This window comes from Dryas octopetala, chromosome 7 (assembly GCF_963921425.1).
Source record: "Dryas octopetala chromosome 7, drDryOcto1.1, whole genome shotgun sequence".
Taxonomy (NCBI): Eukaryota; Viridiplantae; Streptophyta; class Magnoliopsida; order Rosales; family Rosaceae; genus Dryas; species Dryas octopetala.
Genome location: NC_141372.1, coordinates 12,220,052 through 12,243,714, shown reverse-complemented (window position 1 = coordinate 12,243,714; position 23,663 = coordinate 12,220,052). Strand labels below are relative to the sequence as shown.

At 36.2% G+C, this 23,663-nt stretch overlaps 3 protein-coding genes across 8 annotated transcripts; 2 read left to right on the top strand and 1 right to left on the bottom strand.

The window, feature by feature from the left end:
* Positions 1-583: 583 nt before the first annotated feature.
* Positions 584-4,470, bottom strand: LOC147279762 (Core-2/I-branching beta-1,6-N-acetylglucosaminyltransferase family protein). The gene is made up of 3 exons (XM_086250035.1): positions 4,056-4,470; positions 3,211-3,945; positions 584-1,514 (listed from the first exon to the last, which is right to left on the bottom strand). Exons 2-3 carry the CDS (start codon positions 3,766-3,768, stop codon positions 873-875), a joined length of 1,200 nt encoding a protein of 399 aa, XP_086106161.1. The 5' UTR covers positions 3,769-3,945; positions 4,056-4,470; the 3' UTR covers positions 584-872.
* A 3,496-nt stretch (positions 4,471-7,966) lies between these two features.
* Positions 7,967-16,899, top strand: CLC-C (chloride channel C). Of its 6 annotated transcripts, none has more exons than XM_086251105.1 (8): positions 7,968-8,307; positions 9,672-9,872; positions 10,632-10,809; positions 11,450-11,712; positions 13,338-13,607; positions 14,131-15,259; positions 15,728-15,838; positions 16,466-16,899. In XM_086251105.1, exons 1-7 carry the CDS (start codon positions 8,129-8,131, stop codon positions 15,818-15,820), a joined length of 2,313 nt encoding a protein of 770 aa, XP_086107231.1. In that variant the 5' UTR covers positions 7,968-8,128; the 3' UTR covers positions 15,821-15,838; positions 16,466-16,899. The 6 variants fall into 6 exon arrangements, with proteins under 6 accessions (XP_086107233.1, XP_086107232.1, XP_086107231.1 ...); XM_086251108.1 differs by having other exon boundaries at positions 8,167-8,307; positions 9,672-9,785; positions 10,627-10,809; XM_086251107.1 differs by lacking the exon at positions 13,338-13,607 and having other exon boundaries at positions 7,967-8,307.
* A 3,565-nt stretch (positions 16,900-20,464) lies between these two features.
* LOC147279760 (uncharacterized) lies at positions 20,465-22,420 on the top strand. Its single transcript, XM_086252064.1, has 4 exons — positions 20,465-20,724; positions 20,922-21,253; positions 21,380-21,520; positions 21,714-22,420. The coding sequence occupies exons 1-4, from the start codon at positions 20,465-20,467 to the stop codon at positions 22,418-22,420; spliced, it is 1,440 nt and encodes a 479-aa protein (XP_086108190.1).
* The last annotated feature ends 1,243 nt before the right edge of the window (positions 22,421-23,663 follow it).

Here is a 23,663-nt window from a genome sequence, read left to right as displayed (position 1 = left end):
AAATAGTCTGAGAATAAGAAGAATAAGAAAGAAGAGAAGAAGAAGAGAAAGGAGTCATCGGTTTGGTATTGGTACACCAATCCCAAATCGTCATTGCCCACCATCGATTCGGTAGGTAAACCGATACCGATCTTCGGACAATCATTGAACGCCTTTTTTTTTTTTTTTTCCGATTTAGTGATGTGGGTTTCGGTTGATTCTTCGGTTTTTTGGAAGAACCGACCCAGCCCTAATCCATGTATTCCCTCCAATGTAACTAAATTGTAAATGGATTTATATCATAACATCACATGTTATGCAGATGTAGTTTTATCAATTTATACAAATTAACATACGTGTACAATCATTAAGGGTGGGTAAAAGTTTAGTTATTAATAATCATGTGTTATAATTTGTGTAAATTGGAAACATCACGTGACCATGTATTATGATTACAAGGAGCATTCTAGTAATCTGTGTACAATTAGTCCAAAAAAAGAACTAATTATTTATGTTCTGTTGGCTTCCTATCCTCGAACTGCAAGTCTGCAAACACAAAAATGGACACATTTTTTTTCTTCCTCTGCTCAACACTCACCAGTCACCACATTGGAAGTTGATACTTCACATCCAAAGGACCAAAGAAATCCACCACACAAAAATGAACCAAATGCACCAAAAAGGCAAAAAGATTTCACTATTTCATCATATAAAGTTTTCCTTCTTCGAAGGACTTGCCTATTTCAAAATTTATTGATCTCAAACTCAATGATAGAGAACCAAATGTCTCTCTATCCGGAACTACCTGTACATTTGTATTGGGACAAAACTGATACTGGTGTTGGACAACAATGATATCGATAAAGTCCTACCAGAATTATCTGCTGAAAGAATCAAAATTCCATCACTGATGAAGCGAGCTTAAGCAAAGGCTCCAATGCACTCGGAGCGAACTTTCGAGCAAACAGGTAACAAATGGATGTCATCTCTGCATTGTACTGACAGAGCGCTCCATTGTTCCTTATAGACCTTACGAAATCTTCTGTAATGTTATCTCCACTGTACGTTGCAGGGTGAGGACCTCCAAATGACCAGTCAACCCAAGTCACAGTCCGATTCGAATTTAGTGAGCCATGGAACATATTGAAGTAAGTTGGCATGTAATGCTCATCTGGGTAGCAAGCAGGCAAACAATACTTGCCGAAGAGGGTGTGATACTTTGTTTCTGAGACTATATAAATAGCTAAAGTACGGCTAAGTTCAAACCACTGAGACCCTTTCCTCCACTGATAGAGCTCAATATCTGGAAGCATTTTGCGGCTGTAACGCCCGCGTCCATAACGCCCGGGATCATCATATGACTCAACAAAGCTATGTTTAGAACCAATGAGATACTTGTAGACAGTAGGGAGATTGTAGACTGGGATGCAGCTCTCGGAGAGAAGAACAAAGCGCTCATTTGAGAAGTCAAGCAAGGCATTGGCTAGAAGCCGCCTCTCTGCATCCACCAGTGTTACTGTCCCCCATGAAACACGCTGCAGAGAATAAGATTTTAAAGCATAAGGAGGAGATAGGAGACATACAATCACTAAAAAACCATTAACACCACAAGTTTTGTTCTGTTCAATGCATAATAAAATATTAACTAAGGTAAGCTCATACAGATAACTTCATTTTTTCCAGTGTTTAGATGTTTTAGCTTTAAACACTTAACCAATAGGGCACAACTCAATGAAACAGTGTCAACAGAAATAAAAATAAAAATAAAAATAGCAATACCAATCTTATTCAGAAGCTTCAGCTTGAAAAACCTTTTCATGCAATGGACTAAATTGTTGACAATTGTGTAGTGTGGTGTCTTAGGTGATACTTCTCCATAAGTACCTTCAAGAAAGAATACCCAATCTCGCAGAGAATGAGCATCTACTATGTCCGCACAATCTCATATAATAAGTGATGGCTGCATAACTGTTAAGGGTTATCTGTTTGCAGCCATGCACCACTGTCTAGCATCAATTAAGAACGTACCTAAAGGTAGATATTTCTCATGCTGTACAAGTTTATCTAACAATCCAAATCCTTCCATTGCAACTCTATAAAAGGCCTAAGAAGAAGGCATTACTACACCATAGCTTCCTCATAGTAATCAAAATGCAGCCAACTGTTTTCCATTAATATGAGAACATTTGGCCAAATATTTAAACCATTAATTTACTTAAAAAAAAAAGATATGTTTTACATAGAACATGATATAACAACAACACCTAATGAAGGTTCAAAATTGGGTCAATGCTAAAATCTTTAATATGGGTACAACCAAATCTAATGTAAGGATCATGAGAAGGAAAATAACAAGACATGGATAATATATGGTACTGAAAAAAGTTTCACCAAAGCAATGATGAATTCATTTCACTACAAGTGAGGCTATTGTTTCACTTCCAAATTAATCGGCACTTAACAATTGGATTTCATCAACTATTACAAGAAGCTATTGCATCACTTAACTACAAAGCATATCAGTGAAATGTCAATTCTTGATCTATATAGATGGCACAGAGAGGATGCCACAGATCTTTAGCAACAACTTCCGACATGAGTCTGCTCTAGAAAAACGCCAATGGTAAAGGACCTCTTCAAATTAGTTTCTAAACTCATAAATTGAAGTACAAGTAATGATGACAAAAAGGTTTGATAAGCATGCTCCAGTGATCTGCTAAGTACAACATAATCATAAGTAATAACGAATCATTATTTGCTTATACCTTCATGATAAGAACACAAATCTCAATCCACAAAGAGTACTAACACAATACATGTTTGGAAGCTGCATATGTATATACTTCTGTGGTGGGACTGCGGTTCAGGAACCTGTGGCTATAACTTGGATTATGTAGGAGCAGTTTAGGATTTAGAGGTTAAATTATGAGGTAATAGGAAACATCCCAAAATTCAAAAAACATTCAATCTTGCAGGACACCAAGCCAAAGAGTCTGCAACCAAGGAATAAAGACATAAACCAATTTCGAATTCACCACTCTCCTTAATAAAATTCTGATCTCTTAAGTGAAGAAATTCAGTTCACTTAGGCAACCTCAAAACACTGATATATGAAACTATACAAACCAACAATACAATACGGCCATAACATAATTATAAGAGAAACAATGACAAAACATTGATAGTAAAGTTTCAGAGACAAGAGATTGTATCATTTAACATGCCTTGTACCTGACTGGGGATTTGCCTTCCATAAAAAGGAGAGGTGCTAGATACTTTGAGCTTATACCCTGGAAGTGCATGCATGTAAATTGAGTAAAGATTCTCATGGCCCACAAAGAACCTCTCCCACAATGGCAACATTGGCAGAGGTCCTCTACTCAAAAACATGAAAGCCACTTTAGGCACTCTGTCAAATGGAAACTGTTTCTTGTAAGGCACCATTGAAGCTCTCCAAAAGAGCTCCTCATCCGACATACCATGTCTCAAGTTCTTCGGCTTGATTAATGTCTCCATGCTCAAACAATCAACCTCTGGGGGGCAACTTGGCACAATAGTATTGCTACAATTACGATTACCCTTCTCATCATGTGGCCCATTGGAGGAAAAGTGATTGATCAAAGAATAAATCTCGGTTTGTGAACCAAAATGCCGATTAATATGCGCGCTTGTTGCTAATCCTATGACCACACCCACAACAAAAACAACCAAAATTGACAGAAGTTGCAAGAGTTTGAGCAAACCACTGTTCTTCTCAGAGTCTTCTTTCTCTCCCCTACTTCTTGCCATGGGTTTCCAGTAAAATAAAGTTCAAATTCTATGCCTAAATTCTCATCAATTCTTGTTTTGCTCAGTCCACCAAGTCCTAATTAATCTCTTTCTCCTTCACCACCATATATTTCGTCGAATTAAGATAAATATATGGACACCCAAGTACTTAAATTCTTGAGATTCAGCCTAAAATTACTGAATTCTAACCAACACCCACATAATAATTACTCAAACTGTGAGAAAAAAAAAAATAAAGGAATTAAAATAGCATAAAGCACTATAATCTAATACTTGTCCTTGTGTACCTCAAACTCAATTGATGGAGGATGGATGATGGATGATGGATGATGAATGAAGAAGATGTCATCCACAAATTAAAGAGCTTGAATCGGGTCGAATTTCCAAGGCTTTTTCTGGGGAATTTTACAAATTGAATTACAACTTTCCTGGAAAATTCTGGGGGAGGGAGTAAATTAAAAGCACAGAGATTTGTATATATTAAGACCAAGGAAGGGACCCCGGCCAGAAGAACCTACTCAAAACGCGTTGTTTAATGCCTAGAAATCCCACCATAAGAGTAAGAAAGAGAAAGAGAGACAAAAACAAAGTGGGGTTGGTGATGATTTTGAATCTCTGATAGTTGGCCAAGTGCGTGACTCGTGAGACTGAGTGAGCAATTTGGAATTTTGGATAGAGATGTCAGTGAGAAAGAGAGAGAGAGAGAGAGAGAGAATCTGAGTTATTGTTTTGTTGTTGTTGAATGCTGACTGGATCCGAGTTTATTATGAGTTGTTATTTGGTGCTTGTAAAGAGCCTTTACAGTTGGAAGTTGGAACACCAGGAAACGGTCTTTGATTTGCTCGAGGATTCATGCTTTGACATGTCTACCTGGACTTCCTGCGCACGTTAGGCCTCAACTTTTTTTTTGGTTAACATTAGGCCTCAACTTTAGTAAAGGGAAAAACTGCGAACATTTTCTTTTAGGTGCTATGATGCGCCTGCTGATGACGTCACCTCGATTGGCATCAAACAACCAGAGAATTCATGATAGTAGTGGCCCACCAACCTAATCGCAAGTGTATGGGCTAAACTCAATTGGTCACGGTGTCTGGTCTCAACTTTATGTCTTTCAACCTTTTTAAGGTTATGGAAAGTTGGAAACTCAAATGCTAGTTGTTTTTTCTTTTTTGCATTTTTATCGTCGTTTTTTTCTTGCTCTAATCCCTTTTATATGTAGTCTATGATTATAACTTTTTATTTTATAAAACATCCTTTAAAGGTCATCTCTTTCAAAAGATAACCAAATTAGAAATTTATTAATTATTTAAGTACTATCAAATAAATAGACAGTGAATTTAATTATTACTTAAATTGTTTATTTATTTGATTACAATTAAATGATTAAATGATTCTCGATTTGATTAATTTTTTACAAGTATAATCTTTAAAGGATAATTTTAAAAATGAACAATTTCAATCATAAGACTACATTACGTAATGAATAAGAGAACAAATCAAAATACAAAAAGGAGAATGCAACTAGCATTCTTCATGGAAACTCAATCGAAAAAACAAAATAAAAAAAATCCAAAACAAACAAGATAGGTCACAGGAGTATAGAAAGAAAAAAAAATTGAGACGTGCAATAAATGTATTAAGATACTAAATTATTTTTGATTTGACTTATTTTTTTTATAAAAATGATTATTGAAATGACTCAAAAAATATACGATTCCCAAGTCATTCCTACATATTAAATGTGTATGTTCAAACTCCTAGTCTGTTAATTTATGCAAGGATCTTAATTCCATGATGGCTCAGTTTTGGTGGCATATCTCAAGCTCATGTCGTCTAAAATGGTCCAAGATTTGCCAATCCAAGGAAGATGGTGGGTTGGGTTTCGTGATTTTGCTGTTTTTAATCAAACCTTGGTGGGTTGGGTTGTTGCTATCTGGTCTACGTAAGAGCATTGTTTGATCCATGACTCCATAGGGTGCTACATTTGAAGAAGATGTTGCTAATCTAATTCTCTCTCTGCCTCTTGGGTCTTCATCTTTCAAGGACTATTGAATCTGGCATTATTTGGCTAGTGGTCATTTTTTCGGTGAGCAATAGGTATAAGCTGGGCATGAGTCTCAAAATGCAAGTTGATTTGGGTGGGTCTTCTTCTAACCTGCAACCTATGAAGATTTTTGGGCGTTGGTTATATATGGGCCCTTCAAGTTCTAACAAAGATCAAAGTTTTTCTATGGTGTGCTGTGCATAAATGCATAATAGTCTTCCTCGTAAGGTTAATCTTTTCACTCATAAGTTAACTATCGATGCAAGGTGTCCGACATGTAGGTCTTCTCCAGAAACAATGTTATATGCTGTGTGAGGCTGTACGTTCTTCGGCTTGCGAGCTATGAAAGCTCTCGCTTTATTTTGAGGTGCTGGTGGGAGTTATGGTGAGGCTTTTGTTGTGGAGTTGTTTCTAGATGCCTCTCGGGTTTTATCAAAAATTGAGATGGAGAGGTTTTTTCTTTTTTTCTTTTATGACAAAAAAAAAATGTTTTGTTTTGTTTTTTTGGCGGCAATTATGGTTCGACTGTAATGGGGTGGTTCATAAGCATGTAAAAAATTAATGAAATCAACGTAAAAAAAAAAAATTCAAGCTTATGGAGTGACATCCACCCGCATTATAACATTACTAATTGTCACTATTTGACAGTAGCAATCTACCTAGTTAGTTTAATTTTTTTTTTTTTGTAAAAAAATAAACATGTTGAACGCGTAAAAACACGAGGCATGTTATAACGTGGGTCTATTTGTTAAAAAGTGGACATTTTTGTCAATACAACCCTTTAGGTGAGTTTATTTATCATTAAAAACTGTAAAATTGACTTACAAATTATTTACTTCATATTTTATGAGTTAAAATAAGGGAACTTTAATTAGAAAGTCCAAAATGTGAAAGAAAAATAAATCAGGGTCCAGCCGGCGAAAAACTTAAGCGGAAGACCAAACTGCCCATCGAGCATTCGACAATTCCCACCGAGCACTCGGTAAAGTATCTACCGAGCACTTGGCGCTTGCAGATGTAACTCGCATCTGCAAGCTAACTTGCATTTGGAAGCAACAAAAATGCATTGTAAGCAAAAAGATGCATTTGCAAGCAAAAAATATGCATATGCATGCACCGAGCGTTCGGTACCCTGCCGATCACTTGGTAGTAAAGTTTTTTCACTCCGCATCCACGTACACAGACAGATTGAGTTGAGCTTAATTTTTTAATTAATTGGATTTGTGGTTCAAAATCTTTTAAAAACAAGACTTGAGAGTAATTTATTATTAAAATAAAAGATTTTAAACCAAAACTATCACTTTCTTGTGAATATATTCACTTATCTAGATGCTAGAAAAATTACAGAAAGTAGGGATAATTGCTACTAAATTAGTGTGCCAGAATGAAGTTCCCATCTCTAAATGAAATCATTTTATAAGGATTTATACATTATCAAATGATCATATCAAGAAATGAAAATAAATTCAAATTGATTTAACAATTTTCCTCATACATATAAATTATGTCATAATCATATTAGTTTAGTCGTGTTTGAGACTAATCTAACATGTTTATTATCTATATTTTGTGGTTGTACCAATTATGAATTTGTGTAAGTAATCGTCAATTTTAAGTTTGAATTTGATTGGTGATAGAAATTGTCACCATTGATTTGCTAAGTGAACGAAAATCGCCCCTGTCAAAACTTTTAAACGGGGTGAGCTTTTCAAGATAAGTCATTCAACTTTCAAACTTTTTCTGCAGATTTTGATATGTGGGGACGATTTTTGTTCACTAATCGCTTTGGGCGATTATGATTAGCAAACCTCAGTTTTGTTTGGGTTTATAAGGTAGACGAGGACATACTTAACTTTTTTCCTTTTTTCTTGTCATATGAGCACGTAATTAAGGTCACCTACATCATGTGCTAGTGTATTATCTAATCCAAGGGCTAATTAATACCTTGTCCATATGTTAATCAATGATCAACATCAACCCACGTCTCAATAAAAACAAATAGAAAATGATCAACCCACATTTTTCGGGAAAGCCGCAGTATATCCGTTTGAGGATACTAAACAAATCGTCCAGAAAAAAATTGGAAAATTAGTATTTTCCATCTTTTAAATAGAGTTTTCTTAATTTTTACAATTCTTGTATCTTTTTTAAGAAGAAAAGATAACATGAGTACATGTACTGATGTACATAACATGAATCAAGAAAAGTTTCTCTTTTTTTTTTTTGGTCAAAATCAAAAGGTTTCTTGATAAGTAAAAAAGAGAACTGAAGAAGTCAGTTGCAGAGAGAGAGAGAGAGAGAGAGAGAGGAGAGAGGATGGAGGAGACTGAGAGTGGTATGGAAATAGAAGGGTTGTTAGAGAGTGATGAATCTTCAGGGATGATATACAATAAAGGGGGATTGAGAGAACCACTTCTCAAAAACAGGAGAAACAACACCTCTCAGCTTGCCATTGTTGGTGCCAAAGTCTGCCCCATTGAGAGCCTTGACTATGAGTTCGTTTTCTTCCCTTCCACACTTTCTCATTTCTTTCTTTCACTTTATTGTTTTTGTCTGTATTCTTGTTTGTTTGTCTACATAATGGATACAAAGAAAATAAAATCTTTGAATCTTGTTATGTTTTGGTTTACCAGAAATGAAACTAGCAAATTTTGAAGCTTTTATGTTTTTGGGTTGTGGTTATAAAACTCTTTTTGGGATTATCATTATGGGACGGCTTATAAATTATTCATTACCCTTTGGGTAGTTGGTGAGACAGAGAATATAATAGGAGTTCAATTTTGATACTTATATTTCCATGACTTTGATGCCTATTATATGCTTCATTGTTTTCCTTTATGGAGTTCAATTTTACAGATATGATGCTATCGCTGTTTACTTTTAAGCAAAGGCTTGTTAAATGTAGCAGGTCAATGTGTCTTGGAGTGTTGTTAAATTGTAAATGGGAACAGTTCCTCTAAGTCTCAAGTCTTCTTGCGATGGGATCCCCCTTCTGACCCTTGGGTCAAGCTCAATGTGGATGGTATTAGATGTTTGAGTACTGGCGCCATAAGTGCTGGGGGTCTCTTGAGAGATTCTAATGGGTCTTGGCTCACTGGTTTTGCAGTTAACCTGGGGACTGGTGAGGTTCTTTCTGCTGAGTTATTGGGCTTATTTTATGGTCTTGACTTGGCTTGGAAGTTTGGGGTTCGTAATGTGTTGGTGGAGATGGATTCTAGTCTTGCTGTGTTACTTGTGACTAGAGGTGTACTCCCCTGTCATCCCCTACCCACTTTGGTTTCCGCTTGTCAATCTTTGCTTCATCAGGACTGGGCTTGCGAGCTTTCTCACATTTATAGAGAGAAGGCTTGGCTGATTTTGGTCATACTCTCGGTCTTGGCCTTTCTATTTTTGACAAACCTCCTTGGGTTTGTGAGCAGTTGCTGATTAATGACTTCTTGGGCATGGCCAAGGGTCGTTTTGTTTCTTGTTAGTTTTTTTTTGTTTTGAGCCTGTTAAGGCCTCTTCTTAACCAAAAAAAAAAAAAAAAAATTGTAAATGGGAAAGATATGAACTGTTGCATGACCTTCCAATTTTCACTGGAATGACTTGGTAAATGAATTTCAATAGCCTGTCAATCATGAATCATAGAAGCCAAATAGACTAGAATCTTTTGGAAACAACCTTTTGGCATCTCATTGAAGAACACTCTCCTGCAATTTATTTTCTTGTACTCCATGATGGTATAAATATAAAGTTATACCTCACTGAATTGCAGTATGGCTCGTTTGTGGATTATATCATTATGGCTTTTGTTTTAAAACATAATTTTAACAATTTTTATATGCTACCTCACTGGTTTATCTTTTCTTTCTTGTAGGATTATCGAGAATGATCTTTTCAAGCAGGACTGGAGGTCTAGAACGAATTTTGAGATATTTCAGTATGTTTCCCTCAAATGGACACTTGCCCTCCTTATTGGCTTAAGCACTGGGTTTGTTGGCTTTTTCAATAACATGGCTGTCGAGAATATTGCTGGTTTCAAATTTTTGCTTACCAACAAGCTCATGCGTCAGGAAAAGTAAGCCTAGCTTTTACTGCCTTAGTACCCCTCTGTGTTTCAATGCAATAAAACCTTTGCCCCCTCCCTTTTTTAAAAGATTCTATTTATATTGTTTCGGGTGCGTATATCTTTGGATTTTGTTGCATGAGATAAACTAATGATTATGGTTCTGTGAAATTTAATCCTCTACTTTCAAGCTTTAAGTTTAAATATTTGACATAACCATGACATAAATATTCATTTCTTTTTGCGGTTGAAATGCATATTTTATGTTTATTGTTTTATATCTTGTATTGATTGCTTGCCTTATAGATACTGGACTGGTAATGTAGTAGAACCTGTTTCAGAATCTCATTACTGAAAGTGAAAATAGATTGGTAAATTTTACAATGCTATTTCATCTTAGTTACGTTGTAATATCTTTCACTGAAATGAAATTTGAGTGCATGATTCATTTGAGTGCATGACTAGCCTTGGTCAGGGACGGGGGCCCTGTTTAGGAGTGCAGGAGAAAATCATGATGAGAAAAAAGGGAAACTGTATAAGCTCTTGCAAGACATTTGAACTCAATTTATGTTAAATAAATGCTAAAGTTTTTCTTATGTATTTATCTTCTTGAATTTTTTACCATTTGCATATAAAAATTGCGAAGATGTAATCATTGTCCTAGTAACCTACTAATTGCTATGCGTTCCAGAGACAACTTTCATGCTTGTGATATTCCCATACTTTAAGATATTTTTGAGTAACTACGATGTTATTTTAACTCCAGTACAGGTATTACCAGGCATTTGCAGCATTCACTTGTTGTAACATGGTCTTTGCTGCTGCTGCTGCTGCTCTTTGCGCCTACATTGCCCCTGCAGCAGCAGGCTCTGGCATACCTGAGGTGAAAGCATATCTCAATGGTGTAGATGCTCATTCTATATTGGCTCCTAGTACCCTCTTTGTAAAGGTAAGTAACGGACTGAAAGCAGCTCTCTTTCTTTTTATCTCGCACTCATGCTATTACACAATTTTTATGTCCAAAAGATAGGTAAAGATTCATGTGAGTATTTTGCATTTAATTAAAATGTAAACAATAATACTAGTCACCAAATGATGTGATAAATAAAATGCCACTGTTATGCTTGTTAGAAATAAATGAGGTTCAGAGTAGGCCCAAATATGAACAAGAACCACTTCCGCATTATTTGGGATCCAAAATTTGGGATTTGTTTTTGGTGTCTCAAGCATTACTCGTATGTAAAATATCCTTGGAAAGATATAGAACTCTTTAACTCCTTTATAACAATATTTTTCACTAGGAGTGAAATTTTTGCAACATTCTTTTTTGGTGGTTTCTTGAACTCTCTATTGTTAATTAAGTACTTCAAAGAGATGTTCTAATTTCACTTGTTACTAGCATAAATAGGGAGTTCTTGATGCAGTGAACCAAAACATAGAAAGAAAGCTCAATGTAAAGCCATTAGTGTTTTTTATGACTCTTGGAAAGTAAAGTTGTAAGTATTATAGGCATCCAAAAGATGGCTGCATAAAGCTGACAAGGAATTAAAAATTGATTTTGTAATAATTACGCAATCCCAACTTGGCAGATATTTGGCTCTTTATTTGGAGTAGCTGCTGGGTTTGTTTTGGGTAAGGAAGGACCTATGGTACACACTGGCGCTTGCATAGGCTTTTTGTTTGGACAGGGTGGTTCTCGCAAGTATCATGTGACCTGGAAATGGCTTAGATACTTCAAAAATGATCGGGACCGGCGGGATCTGATTACCTGTGGTGCTGCTGCTGGAGTTGCAGCTGCCTTCCGTGCCCCAGTTGGTGGGGTCCTTTTTGCACTAGAAGAAGTCGCTTCATGGTATCTATCTTTCTCTCTCTCTCTCTCTCTCTCTCTCTCATGCACACATACGCATACATATATATATATGTATGTATTATGTGCATGGCCCACACCCAGAGAAAGGAGGAGGGTTACCTTAGGTAGCCTGATAGCTGGGGTAAAACTGCATTAGATTACAAATAAATGCATGTCTTTAGTCTTTACATGCATATATATATATATTTATGTGTGCAAATATGTATATGCTTTTATGTATGTAAGTATGCATGCATACCTATTTACATACTTGATGTTAATTTAGCAGCTGCTAGATTTTCACTGTAAACTGTAAGTGGACTGTCATACTTGCTTAATAACTTCTGTTGGGTAGGTAGCGAGAGAGAAGTATATATAAGCATATAATTTAAGGAAAGTTCTGGGTTGATTTTAATTAGAATATTCACGACATATACTATCAGGGGAGGAGCCATTATAAGGCCTGAAACGACCACACCCCCCCCCCCCCCCCCCAACCCAAATAGAACTTGGTAATGACATAGCTACAGCCTACAAAGTTACCAAATATAAGAAAAAATAGATATTATATATATAGCTGGTTGATCTGGTCTTTGAAAGGAAATTGGCTATACTGATATTTTTAGGCCCCAAATAAAATTTGGTACTGACTTAGCTACACAATCACAAAAAATGAATAAAGGTGGGCCCCCCCCCCACCCAATCATAAAACTCTTGTATACAATTATAGAAAGACAACAGCCCTCGGGTCTCACCCTCTTTTTTTATCTTCAAATTTGAGTGTTAAATTCCTTACATTTTTCTATTTTCCTTTTTGTAACCTCCACATTTTCCTCTATCACACGACTTCTAATTTGGACTTTGTCACAATTATTGGATTTCTTTTAAAAATGTTTGAAAATAACTCCTATTTAACCACTCATAGTTCCCTCCAGAGTTCTACTGTCTAGTCTGTCTTTTTTAAATACCCCTGTTTATTAATAATTAAAGGAAAAAAAAGTGAAGGGAGATAAATCACGCACCAAGCGACCTCTTCTTAAGACTTTCAAGACAGTAAAACCAATCAAAAACTTCAATAAATGAGTCCTTGCAGTTTCTGTGTACTTGCTCTCCTCCCTCTTTTCGACTTTCTATTTTATAAATATAGAAGTGCTGGAAAGAATATTGTGTGATGGCCACCTGGTATTAAATAACAGTTTCTTTTATTTTCCTTGACAATGGCATCTGTTGCAACTTACAAGTTATTGAGTCCTAATTTGGAAGTCACAGTTGTGAACCTCGTGATTCTGTTTTCTGTGCCCAATGGTCAAAAGAGAAATTATTGGAGCTATAAATATAGGAACTAGGTTCACATTATTTAGACTGCTCCCAAACATCCTTGATATGGTTTTTAAATCCTATACACTTACTGAGATTTTTTAATGTCTCATGCAACTTGGGATAACTATTTTTAGCATAAAAAGGGCAGCTTTCTTTTTTCTTTTTGCAATATTAATAATTTATTGCAGAAAGTTTAGTATTTCATTAGATTGTGGTATATTCATTGCTCCTCTTACAAATAAATATTAATAATTTATTGCAGAAATTTTTTGAGTACTTTTTCATCTTCTTTTATCACAAATTTGTAGGTGGAGGAATGCTCTTCTTTGGAGAACATTTTTCACAACAGCTGTTGTAGCAGTTGTGTTAAGAGGTTTCATAGAATTTTGCAAGGGTGGTAAATGTGGACTATTTGGGGAAGGAGGTCTTATCATGTATGATGTCAATTCAGCAAAGGTCACTTATAGCACCACTGATCTATTGGCAGTCATATCCCTTGGAGTTATTGGAGGCATTTTGGGAAGCCTTTACAATTTCCTAGTGGACAAAGTCCTTCGAACTTATAAAATCATAAATGAGTATGCTCTGAAAATACTCTTTATAAGATGGTTAAATTTTTCGCTATACAACACTATAACCACACACAAACACACGTTAACAGAATTTCATCATGTATAAGCCAAAAATTTGCATTTCATCTACTCACTCATAGTCAAAGTTCTAGCCTTAGTGGAAAACCTAAAGAAAAAAAAAATTATCACCAATGTTTTATTAAGTTTGACATTGAACTGTTCTCAATTCTAGTGATTAAAACATATACTTTTGAATTTTCTTATTATTTAAAATTTCTAAGCTTCATTTTTCTCCGTCTTGATTACTTTCAAAATTTTGTAATATTTGGGAACAGATGTTCCCAAATTCAGATATTCATTGGGCAGAGCACTAGCTTTCAAACTTGTTCAAATGCTTTAATAGGATGAAACCTTAGATGTACAAAATTTGATGTATGTTTTGCCTACAATCTCAATAGAACTGTTTTGCCTATCAAAAGATAAATTGATATAGTATGTACTGTTTCTGATTATTGAGAATGATTTGCAGGAGAGGTCCTTTATGTAAAATTCTACTCGTCATTACCATTTCCTTTTTGACTTCTTGTTGCTCTTATGGTCTCCCATGGCTTTCACAGTGCGATCCTTGTCCCCCTCACCTGGAGGACCAATGCCCGACCATAGGTCACTCTGGATTGTACAAGAATTTCCAATGTCCACCTAACCACTACAATGACCTTGCCTCCATATTTTTCAATACCAATGATGATGCTATCCGCAACCTTTTAAGCTCTGGCTCTGATAGGGAATTCCATCTCTCCACTCTCTTTGTTTTCTTTTTTGCTGTGTACTGCCTGGGCATTGTCACTTATGGCATTGCTGTGCCATCTGGGCTCTTCATCCCTGTTATACTTGCTGGGTCCTCCTATGGGCGCCTTGTAGGAAGACTCCTTGGTTCTCTCTCTGATGTTGATGTGGGTCTCTTTGCCCTCCTTGGAGCTGCCTCCTTCCTTGGTGGGACCATGAGAATGACTGTTTCCCTCTGTGTCATACTTCTTGAGCTTACTAATAATCTACTGATGCTCCCACTGGTGATGCTAGTTCTCCTTGTTTCAAAAACTGTGGCTGATTGTTTCAACAAGGGTGTTTATGACCAAATTATGGAAATGAAAGGATTACCTTATATGGAGGCGCATGCAGAACCATACATGAGACGCTTGGTTGCAAGTGATGTTGTTTCTGGTCTGTTAGTTTCCTTTTCCGGGGTTGAGAAAGTGGGGAATATACTAGATGCTCTCAAAATGACAGGGCATAATGGGTTCCCCGTGATTGATGAGCCACCTTTTTCAAATGCTGAGGAGTTGTGTGGGCTGGTTTTGAGATCTCATTTGCTTGTGTTGCTTAAAGGGAAGAACTTTACGAAACAAAGGGTGTTGACTGGGTCGGTTATTATGAGTAGGTTTTGTGCACATGATTTTGGAAAGGCGGGATCAGGCAAGGGGCTCATGCTGGAGGATTTGGACATAAATGAGGAAGAGATGGAGATGTATGTTGATCTTCATCCCATTACTAATACCTCTCCATACACAGTAGTTGAGACGATGTCCCTAGCTAAAGCTGCCATTTTCTTTCGGGAGCTTGGCCTAAGGCACTTGCTGGTGATTCCCAAGAAACCAGGGGTACGTAATACTCTCTCTCTCTCTCCCTCATGCAGCATGCTCAAATAGTAGTTCAAAAAGCACAACCAAGTTATACTGGTTGAGAAAAGGTAAATGGCCAGGTTTGATCTGGCATGTTATTATATAATTCTTATATCATTTAATACATTTATCATTTACTGCCTTTCTTCGCTTAGGGAATTCTTAGAAAAGAGTCCATGACTGTGATTTGTAATTAAAAGTGGCACTATGGTGTCATTATATAGTTGTTCATTTTTTTTTGGTAACATATATCCTTTTTTTGTGTGTTAACAATTCAATATGTATATTTCCAATTTCTAATGATAATTACACTTTCAAAATGATTAATTTATATTCTTTTTGGCATGGTCATTTCTGCTTCTGACAGCAAGAAAAGATTAAATGTCAACTCACTAAAAGTTCCCCCTATAATGTAGTACATTAGTCTAAATTTATTACATTTTGCAGAGGCCTCCAATTGTTGGAATCTTGACCCGGCATGACTTTATGGCAGAGCACATATTGGGACTCTACCCGCAGTTGACAGTTCAATCCTCATGAATAAAAGAAGCAACCCTGGTAAGTAATGTGTCATTTCAATTAATCTTATTATATTATTATAAAGGTATTTTGGATTATTCTTGTGACTTTTATTGCCAGGTAATTACATGAATATCTTAATACAATGTTTTTGATTTATTATTATTTATTTTTGGCCACTTGTCTTAGTGACTTCTTTGGTCAAGTTAATTTCAGTCGTAAGGGTGAATCACATTTTCATTTATGGATGGATAATAAGTAAAGTATATGGATGAATCATATTTTCATTCAAGTGCATGTAATTCTTTAGTAGTTCTGAAAATTTCCTTAAAACTAAGTCCCAAGTGTGATTGAGGCATTTTTCAATTTCAAAAATCTAGGTAGTGCTTCATAGTTCAGACCAGGTACTCATCATCTTCAGGGTGGCTCAGTGTTTTCAAGACTGTGGGTTATCTTTTGTCAAGGTTCATTCTGGAAGTCCATGTGATTTATGTGAGAGATGTAATGACAAGTGTGCTCTTGTAGTTGTAGTTGTAGGTACCTTAAGTTAGTGAATTAAGAAGGATTCTGTACTCTGCAGGATATGATATATATATAGCTCTTCTGTTTCTATTTGGTAAGTAAACCTAGAGGAGCTGACTACATTTGTTGTGATGACTTTTGCAGCTGGCTTTCTTCTATAATTTGAGTTCCTCCAAAACATTTGTCAAATTTAACGAGTAACTGGATCCACATCCCTGTTGTCCTCAAGGTGGTAGTCTCCAGATGTGTGCAGTATGCACTCAGTTGGTCTTCACAGACAAGTAGAAGATGCCATGATTCTTTTTAACTCTTATATTTTTTAATATAAATTTTTTTGTTCTTTGATGGATGCCTCTTCTGAAGAAATTTGTGCATGCAATCATTATGTATAACTTTCCTCTTACAAAATTGGTCGCATGACTGGCATCTAATGAGTTGATATTGTGTGAGAGGAGTTGTATACAATGGTTGCATACAAGATTTTTTTCTTCTGGAGGAGCATTTAGTGAAATGTACATACGGAAATCCATAATTTTTCTAATATGAAATGAATTTTAGTGTTTATTCGGCGGTGCTAAAATGCCTTAAGAGAAGCTGTATGTTGATTGATGTTGCCACATGCTTGAGTCTGTAAATAATTATCATACACTGTTTGCCGACCTCTGAGTTACAGAAAGAATCATAGTTGGTCTTTAACTGCAATCCTTTGAGAATCATTTTCTCTCACTTCCCTTCTCTCTTCAAGACATACAAGGATCAAAGCATTTTAATGGTTAGATTTGACATAAAGGTTGAAATTATTAAATTTTGGTTACACTAGAGGGTATTGAACATTTGGCCTCTCATAATTCTAACGCATTACCCTATTCTCCCTTGCTACTTAACCTAATCTTAAGGACTTAAAATTACTATTCACTAAAATGAATCTAGCCCTTAATTACTAATGCTGTAACACCCGCCATTTTAATACCTTGCCAGAGGTAAGTCACTAAAAGAGAGGTGTGCTTTTAAGGTTATTGACTTGGGGCATGTTTACTAAATTGGAATAAGAATGAGTAAGAATTGGAATGAACATGAATCAGAATAAACAAGAAGTGGAATGAGCAGGAATCAGAATAAAAAAAATCAGAATGAATCGAAATGGAAAAGAATCGGAATGAATAGAAATCGGAATGAACAGAAATCAGAATCAGCCACTCTCATTAACGTGTTTACTAACTGTTAGGAATGAGAATGAAAATAAAGTTGATTTTCATAAACGTATTTACTAGCTAGTAGGAATCGGAATAAAAATGAGTTTGATTACTAAAATGCCCTTATACAACATTCATTATATTTTTTAGATGCTATTCATTAATCACAATTTTTTAAATGATAAATATTCATTTTACTACTATTTATATTTCTATCAACTATTTAGTAATCCATTATATTTATTAATCACAATTTTAATATTTGTATTTATTAATATTCACAATTTTAATATTTTTATTTATTAATCCATTTGCTAACTATTTATATTTACAATTTTAATACTTTTTACAATTTATTTCTATCAACTATTTAATATTCACAATTTTTTTAATCCATTATATTTCTATCAATTTTTAATCCATTATATTTATTAATCACAATTTTTTAAATGATAAATATTCAAAAAGATGAATATTTATTTAAATATTCATTTTAAATGATAAAATAAAAGATATTTTTGGTTTTTCATAAAAAGTGTGAGGGCGTTTTGGACATGAAAATTTCATTCCGATTCCCCTTCCCTCATTCCGGACCCCCCCTAAGGAATCTTATTCCCCCAAAATCAGGAATCTCATTCCTGATTTTGGTGGGCCCCACATGCATTCCATTTTCCCTCCAAGTTTAGTAAACAAGAGAATGATAATCATTCTCAATCCCAGCTGTTAAGTAAACAAGAGAATGAGAATCATTCACATTCCCAACTGTTAAGTAAACACATGAATATGATTGAGAATAATTCCCAAATGTTAGTAAACACAGGAATGTGAATGATTCTCATTCCTCTTAGGGCATGTTTACCTAAAGGGAATGAGAATGTGGGAATGTGAATCATTCTCATTCTCATTCTTGTGTTTACTTAACAGTTGAAAATGGGAATGATTTTCATTCCCTGGTTTACTAAACTTGGAGGGGAAAGGGAATGTATATGGGGCTCACCAAAATCAGGAATGAGATTTCTGATTTTGGGGGAATGAGATTCCTTAGGGGAGGTTCGAAATGAGGGAGGAGGAATCAGAATGAAATTTTCATGTCCAAAATGCCCCCACATTTTTTTTGAAAAACCAAAAATATCCTTTATTTTATCATTTAAAATATTTAAATAAATATTCATCTTTTTGAATATTTATCATTTAAAAAAGGCTCAATTACAAAAAACTACCACGAACTATAGGGTCTATTTTAAACGGGTCCATAAACAACAAAATATTTCAAATGCGACCAACAATTAACAAAAATCATGAAAAAATGCATTTTGTTAAGGGTTCTGTTATGAGTGCTGTTAAGTGCCAACATGGACAAGCTGATGGGGGGTTTTTAGATGATTTGGCAGATTTTTCCCGCCCAAAACTTGACACATGGAACCCTACACACTTGAAAAACTCATACCACGATTTCTTATCCCTACAACAATTTTGAAACTTTAAAAATATCAAAAGCTGCAGTTGGGGAAAAAGGCTAGACGTTTCACTTCCATCTTCCCCATCTAATCTAACGAAATCTAAAATCTGCGAAAATCGATTCCTTTTCAGGGAATATATTCGATTTCTGACCACATGGCGTGGATTCTTCGCGGTCGTTCGGGTAGAATGCTTGTGTACAGTAAGTTTCGAATCCAGACTTTGAAAAAGTTGTCTTGTTTGGGTTCTGTGTTTGTACGGTAGTGGGTTTGGACTAAAGTAAATATGTTTTGTTTGTTTGGTGGGAAAGAGAATGCAATTGTTGGTGCCTTCACAATAAATAATGTACACTACTTCAGTTTAATACTATTCTTTGTGTAAAAAGTTTGGTTGAAAACAATGTGTTGTCTATTTATGTCTCTTTGGTTGTAGACATTTAGTAATAGTGGTCCCAAACTTAAAGGGTCCCAAATCTTGGGTTTACTCATATTTTTTGTTCATTTTCAGTGGACCAGATCTATTCACCATCAAAATGGTGCATGGCGGTTTAATGGTTGAAATCTTCTATATGGATGGAGTGGTGGACTACTTTGACTTTTGTGAAAATGACAAAATGTCCCTAACAGAGCTTCATAGTATGGTAGTTCACTTAGGGTATGAAAACCAAATAATTAATTATCATTATAAGTTGTCAGGTAGAGGTCTAAATGGTGCATTAACTCTGCTTAAGAGAGATAAAGATGTTCTTGATATGTGTGCTCTTGTTGATGAGAATGTGAGGGAGATAGAGACATACTTAGAGCATAATCTTGATGTTGTGGTAGAAAACAAGAGGGTTAGTGCATACATTGAAGAACTAGAAAATAATAACCATGAAGACCAGGAATTTAAGGATGGAATTATGGAAGAGACTGAAGATGTGGCAAATGAATGTGACCCAAACATTGATGAATTAAATGCTACAGGAGATGTACCTCTATTGTTTGAGGATGGAATTCATGCTGCATGAGATTTTCTAATAGAGGAGGGAACTAACTTGTCAGAAGCTTTACGTGTTGAGAAAGGTGCTCATGTAGCAAAATGTGCTAATATAGCCGGGTTGTCAAGGGTGAGAAAATATGGTGGTAGAAAGACAAAACGCTTAAGGAAGACACCAATCATTATTGATCAATTTGGAAGAGACCAAGAACACGTTGTTGGAGACCAACAAAACCAAGGAGCAGAAGATGTACCAAGAGTCACTAGAAGATATGCTACTAGAAGATCTAAAAGAATATCCAAACAAGCATCATGTGTATCCAGAGGCAATGATGAAGAGCAATCAGAGTATGATGACTCAAGTGATAGTGAGCTTGACCCTGACTCTGAGTTTGTAGATAGTGACTACAACATGGATGAGGATGATGATGACTTTATGGCTAATGTTGACCTTGCAGAGGAGTGAGTTGGATCATCTTCACAGTCTAGGAATGGAGATAGTGAGAATAATGTAATGGAAGAAATACCAGTAATTGAATTTGAAGATAATGAACCTGACATGTGTTCTGATGGGGAACTGCTTAGTGTGCAAGATTCTGATGAGGAAGATGATGGGAGACAAGTCCACTATCTAGAGTTTAATCCTGCCATTGACATGAAGGATCCACAGTTCAAATTGGGTATGTTGTTTAGTGATTGTAAGGTGCTAAGGGATGCAGTCAAACAATATGCAATAATTAATGGAAAGAACATCACCTTTTGGAAAAATGAGAAGTATTTAGGTTGAGGTGCGTATGTGATGGGGATAAAGCAAGCCAAGGTTTGTGTCCCAGGGAGATGTATGTATCAAGGATGAATGTCAATACTAGCACTTTGCAGATCAAGGTGTTTATGTAAGAACACATGTGCACAAGAATTCACAAGAACAAGAATGCTATAGTAAATTGGATGGTGAAGATGTTTATTGATAGGATTCAATCTGACCCCAATATTCCAGTAAAGTCTCTGGTAGATGCTGCAGCATCTGAATATAAAGTTGGTGTTTCAATGATGAAAGCTTATAGAGCGAAGAAGAGGGCACTAGAACTGATTCAAGGTACCCAAAGACAACAATATGGCCTGCTGTGGGACTACTGTGATGAACTCAGAAGGACCAATCCAGGCACAACTTGCAAGATTAAGTGTGATGGATCTAGGTTTCAAAGATTGTATGTGTGTATGGGAGCTTGCAAGAAGGGTTTCAATGATGGTTGTAGACAAATAATTGGTCTGGATGGGTGTCATCTAAAGGGGGTGTATGGAGGTCAGTTGCTCAATGCAGTGGGAATAGATGCAAATAATGAGACATGAGTTATAACATACGTTGTGGTGGAAATGAAAAATAGAGACTCTTGGACATGGTTTTTGGGTCTGCTGGTGAATGATGTAGAAGTGGAGAACCAACTTGGCTGGACATTTATTTCTGACAAGCAAAAAGGGTTACCAGGAGCTTTTAATGATGTGGTCCCCAATTCTGAGCACAGGTTTTGTGCTAGACATTTGTTTACCAATTTTAGGAAAGCACACAAAGGTAAAGTACTTTCTTATACATTATGGAAGGCTGCCAAGGCCACTTGTGTTTAGCATTTTGTGGAGGAATTAAGGTTGTTGGATGATATATAGGGCATGGAGATGGCTTGTTGCCAAACCACCAAGCCAGTGGTCAAAGTCCCACTTCAGTACATTTGTGAAGTGTGACATGATTATGAAAAATATGTGTGAAGCCTTCAACCAAAACATACTACAAGCCAGAGATAAGCCTATTATCACAATGCTAGAAATGATAAGTTGTTTGCTGATGAGGAAGATCCAAATGAGGAGAGAGAAGATGAAGAAATGGGCTCATAAAGTATGCCCCAAGATTTGGAACAAGCTGCAAGATAGAAAAGTAGAAGCTGACACCTATACAACCATGTGGTCTGATGGCCCTAAGTTTCAAGTCAATGGTGGGGCAGAAGAGCAGCTTGTAGTGGATTTGGACTTGCACACATGTGAATGCAGAAAGTGGCAGTTGTCTGGGTTCCCATGCAAACATGCCCTTGCTGCTATTTTCTATAAAGGAGGAAAGCCAGTGGAGGAATATGTGGATAAATGTTGTTTGAAAGATACTTATATGAAGTCATATGACAATTTGATACTGCCCATGAATGGGCAATCAATGTGGTTGAGAACTGAACACACACCTTTGATGCCACCATCGTATACAAGGCAACCTGGAAGACCAAGGAAGGTGAGGAAGAAGGATCCCAATGAGACACAAAGCAAAACAAGACTTGGGAAAAAAGGTGTGGTGATGAGATGTGGACACTGTAATACAGAAGGTCATAATAGTAGGACTTGCCATAGGCATCTCCCACCAAAGCTACCTGGCAGAAGGGGCAGGCCAAAAAGAAGGGCACCAGAAGCTCATCAAGGCCATGAGGAAGAATAAACAAGTGGATCAGCACCACAGATATCCCAAGCATCTGGTATATCACAAGGAAACACACAGGTTTGCATATCATAGTGAAATGAATTTGGACTACTTGGTGTGAATGATTGTAACGCCCCGAATCTCGGGCCCATAAAAATACTGAACGCTAAACCTTTTAAATATGTTTTATCTTTCCTTTGGGCCCATAAATAAATAAATTTCTTTCAAATAAAAAATTTATGTAAAACTTCTGTATAAAAACATTTAAACAAAACAAAGTGGGTCCCACTGCCTCGACATTTCCTCATTGTCTCCTCAGCCTGCTTAACCTGCAAAACACAAACCCTACACCACATCCATGGTGTACCGGGTTATACAACAAACCTGGTAAGCTCGAAAGCTCGTATGAGTGAAATGACTTAAACAAATATCTTCAATAATTCTTCAATTTCCATACTAAAAAATAATCCATAATAAAATCCATAATTACTCAATCACATGATAATTTCATCGCCGATCATCCAAGCATCAAGATAAACATAATTCCTCAAATTCACATCAAAACCCACCAATAATAATAATAATCATTCTGCAATTCAATTGCCTATTCGTCAACTATTAACCTCAACCTCAAATCATTTACATCCTAATTAACAACCTCAATGCATAATCACCATCAATTCCATCCTCAAGATTCAAGCCTAGATTTTACCAAGTCCTAGCAAACAATGCAATATAAGCACACAATACAAACAATTATCTATCTAATTTCACTCATTGTGCAACCACATGAAATGACTGAAATGCCCTTGGACGGCAACACGCTCGGATAACAAATCCAGCAGCATGATGGCATCGGGAATAAGATTTCCCGAGCCAGTGTACCTGTCAAGACCAGAAACCAACAATTTCACAAATTAGAAATACAAGTGGGCCGTTAAACGACCGAAACGGGCGGCCGCCACCACACACGGTGGCTGCCCCGCCCCAAACAACACATAAAACACCACAAAACTCACAAAAGGATCTATAAAGGTTCCCGGGCCCTCAATTGGGCGGAATTGGGTCAAACAACCACTAATCCACCGCCAAAAATGGTGGTTCTGATGGTGGCAGCGGTGGCACGAACCTGAAAATACCCAAAATCAACTCCAATTAATCCTAATTACACAATAAAAGCTTTAATTGCACAAAAACAACTCGAATTCAAGACCAATTTCAAGAAATTCGAAATAGCCATAAACCCTAAAGTTGCATTTCC

What these genes read in the sequence shown, in the direction of transcription:
- LOC147279762 (XM_086250035.1), bottom strand. Translation starts at nt 3,768, where the DNA reads ATGGCAAGAAGTAGGGGAGAGAAAGAAGACTCTGAGAAGAACAGTGGT. An exon ending in GAAGGCAAATCCCCAGTCAG is followed by an intron (nt 1,515 to 3,210) that starts GTACAAGGCATG and finishes TATTCTCTGCAG; the next exon opens with CGTGTTTCATGGGGGACAGT.
- LOC147279760 (XM_086252064.1), top strand. Translation starts at nt 20,465, where the DNA reads ATGGAAGAAATACCAGTAATTGAATTTGAAGATAATGAACCTGACATG. An exon ending in ACCTTTTGGAAAAATGAGAA is followed by an intron (nt 20,725 to 20,921) that starts GTATTTAGGTTG and finishes GTTTATTGATAG; the next exon opens with GATTCAATCTGACCCCAATA. An exon ending in TCTAAAGGGGGTGTATGGAG is followed by an intron (nt 21,254 to 21,379) that starts GTCAGTTGCTCA and finishes TGAATGATGTAG; the next exon opens with AAGTGGAGAACCAACTTGGC.
- CLC-C (XM_086251105.1), top strand. Translation starts at nt 8,129, where the DNA reads ATGGAGGAGACTGAGAGTGGTATGGAAATAGAAGGGTTGTTAGAGAGT. An exon ending in ATTGAGAGCCTTGACTATGA is followed by an intron (nt 8,308 to 9,671) that starts GTTCGTTTTCTT and finishes TCTTTCTTGTAG; the next exon opens with GATTATCGAGAATGATCTTT. An exon ending in CTAGTACCCTCTTTGTAAAG is followed by an intron (nt 10,810 to 11,449) that starts GTAAGTAACGGA and finishes CCAACTTGGCAG; the next exon opens with ATATTTGGCTCTTTATTTGG.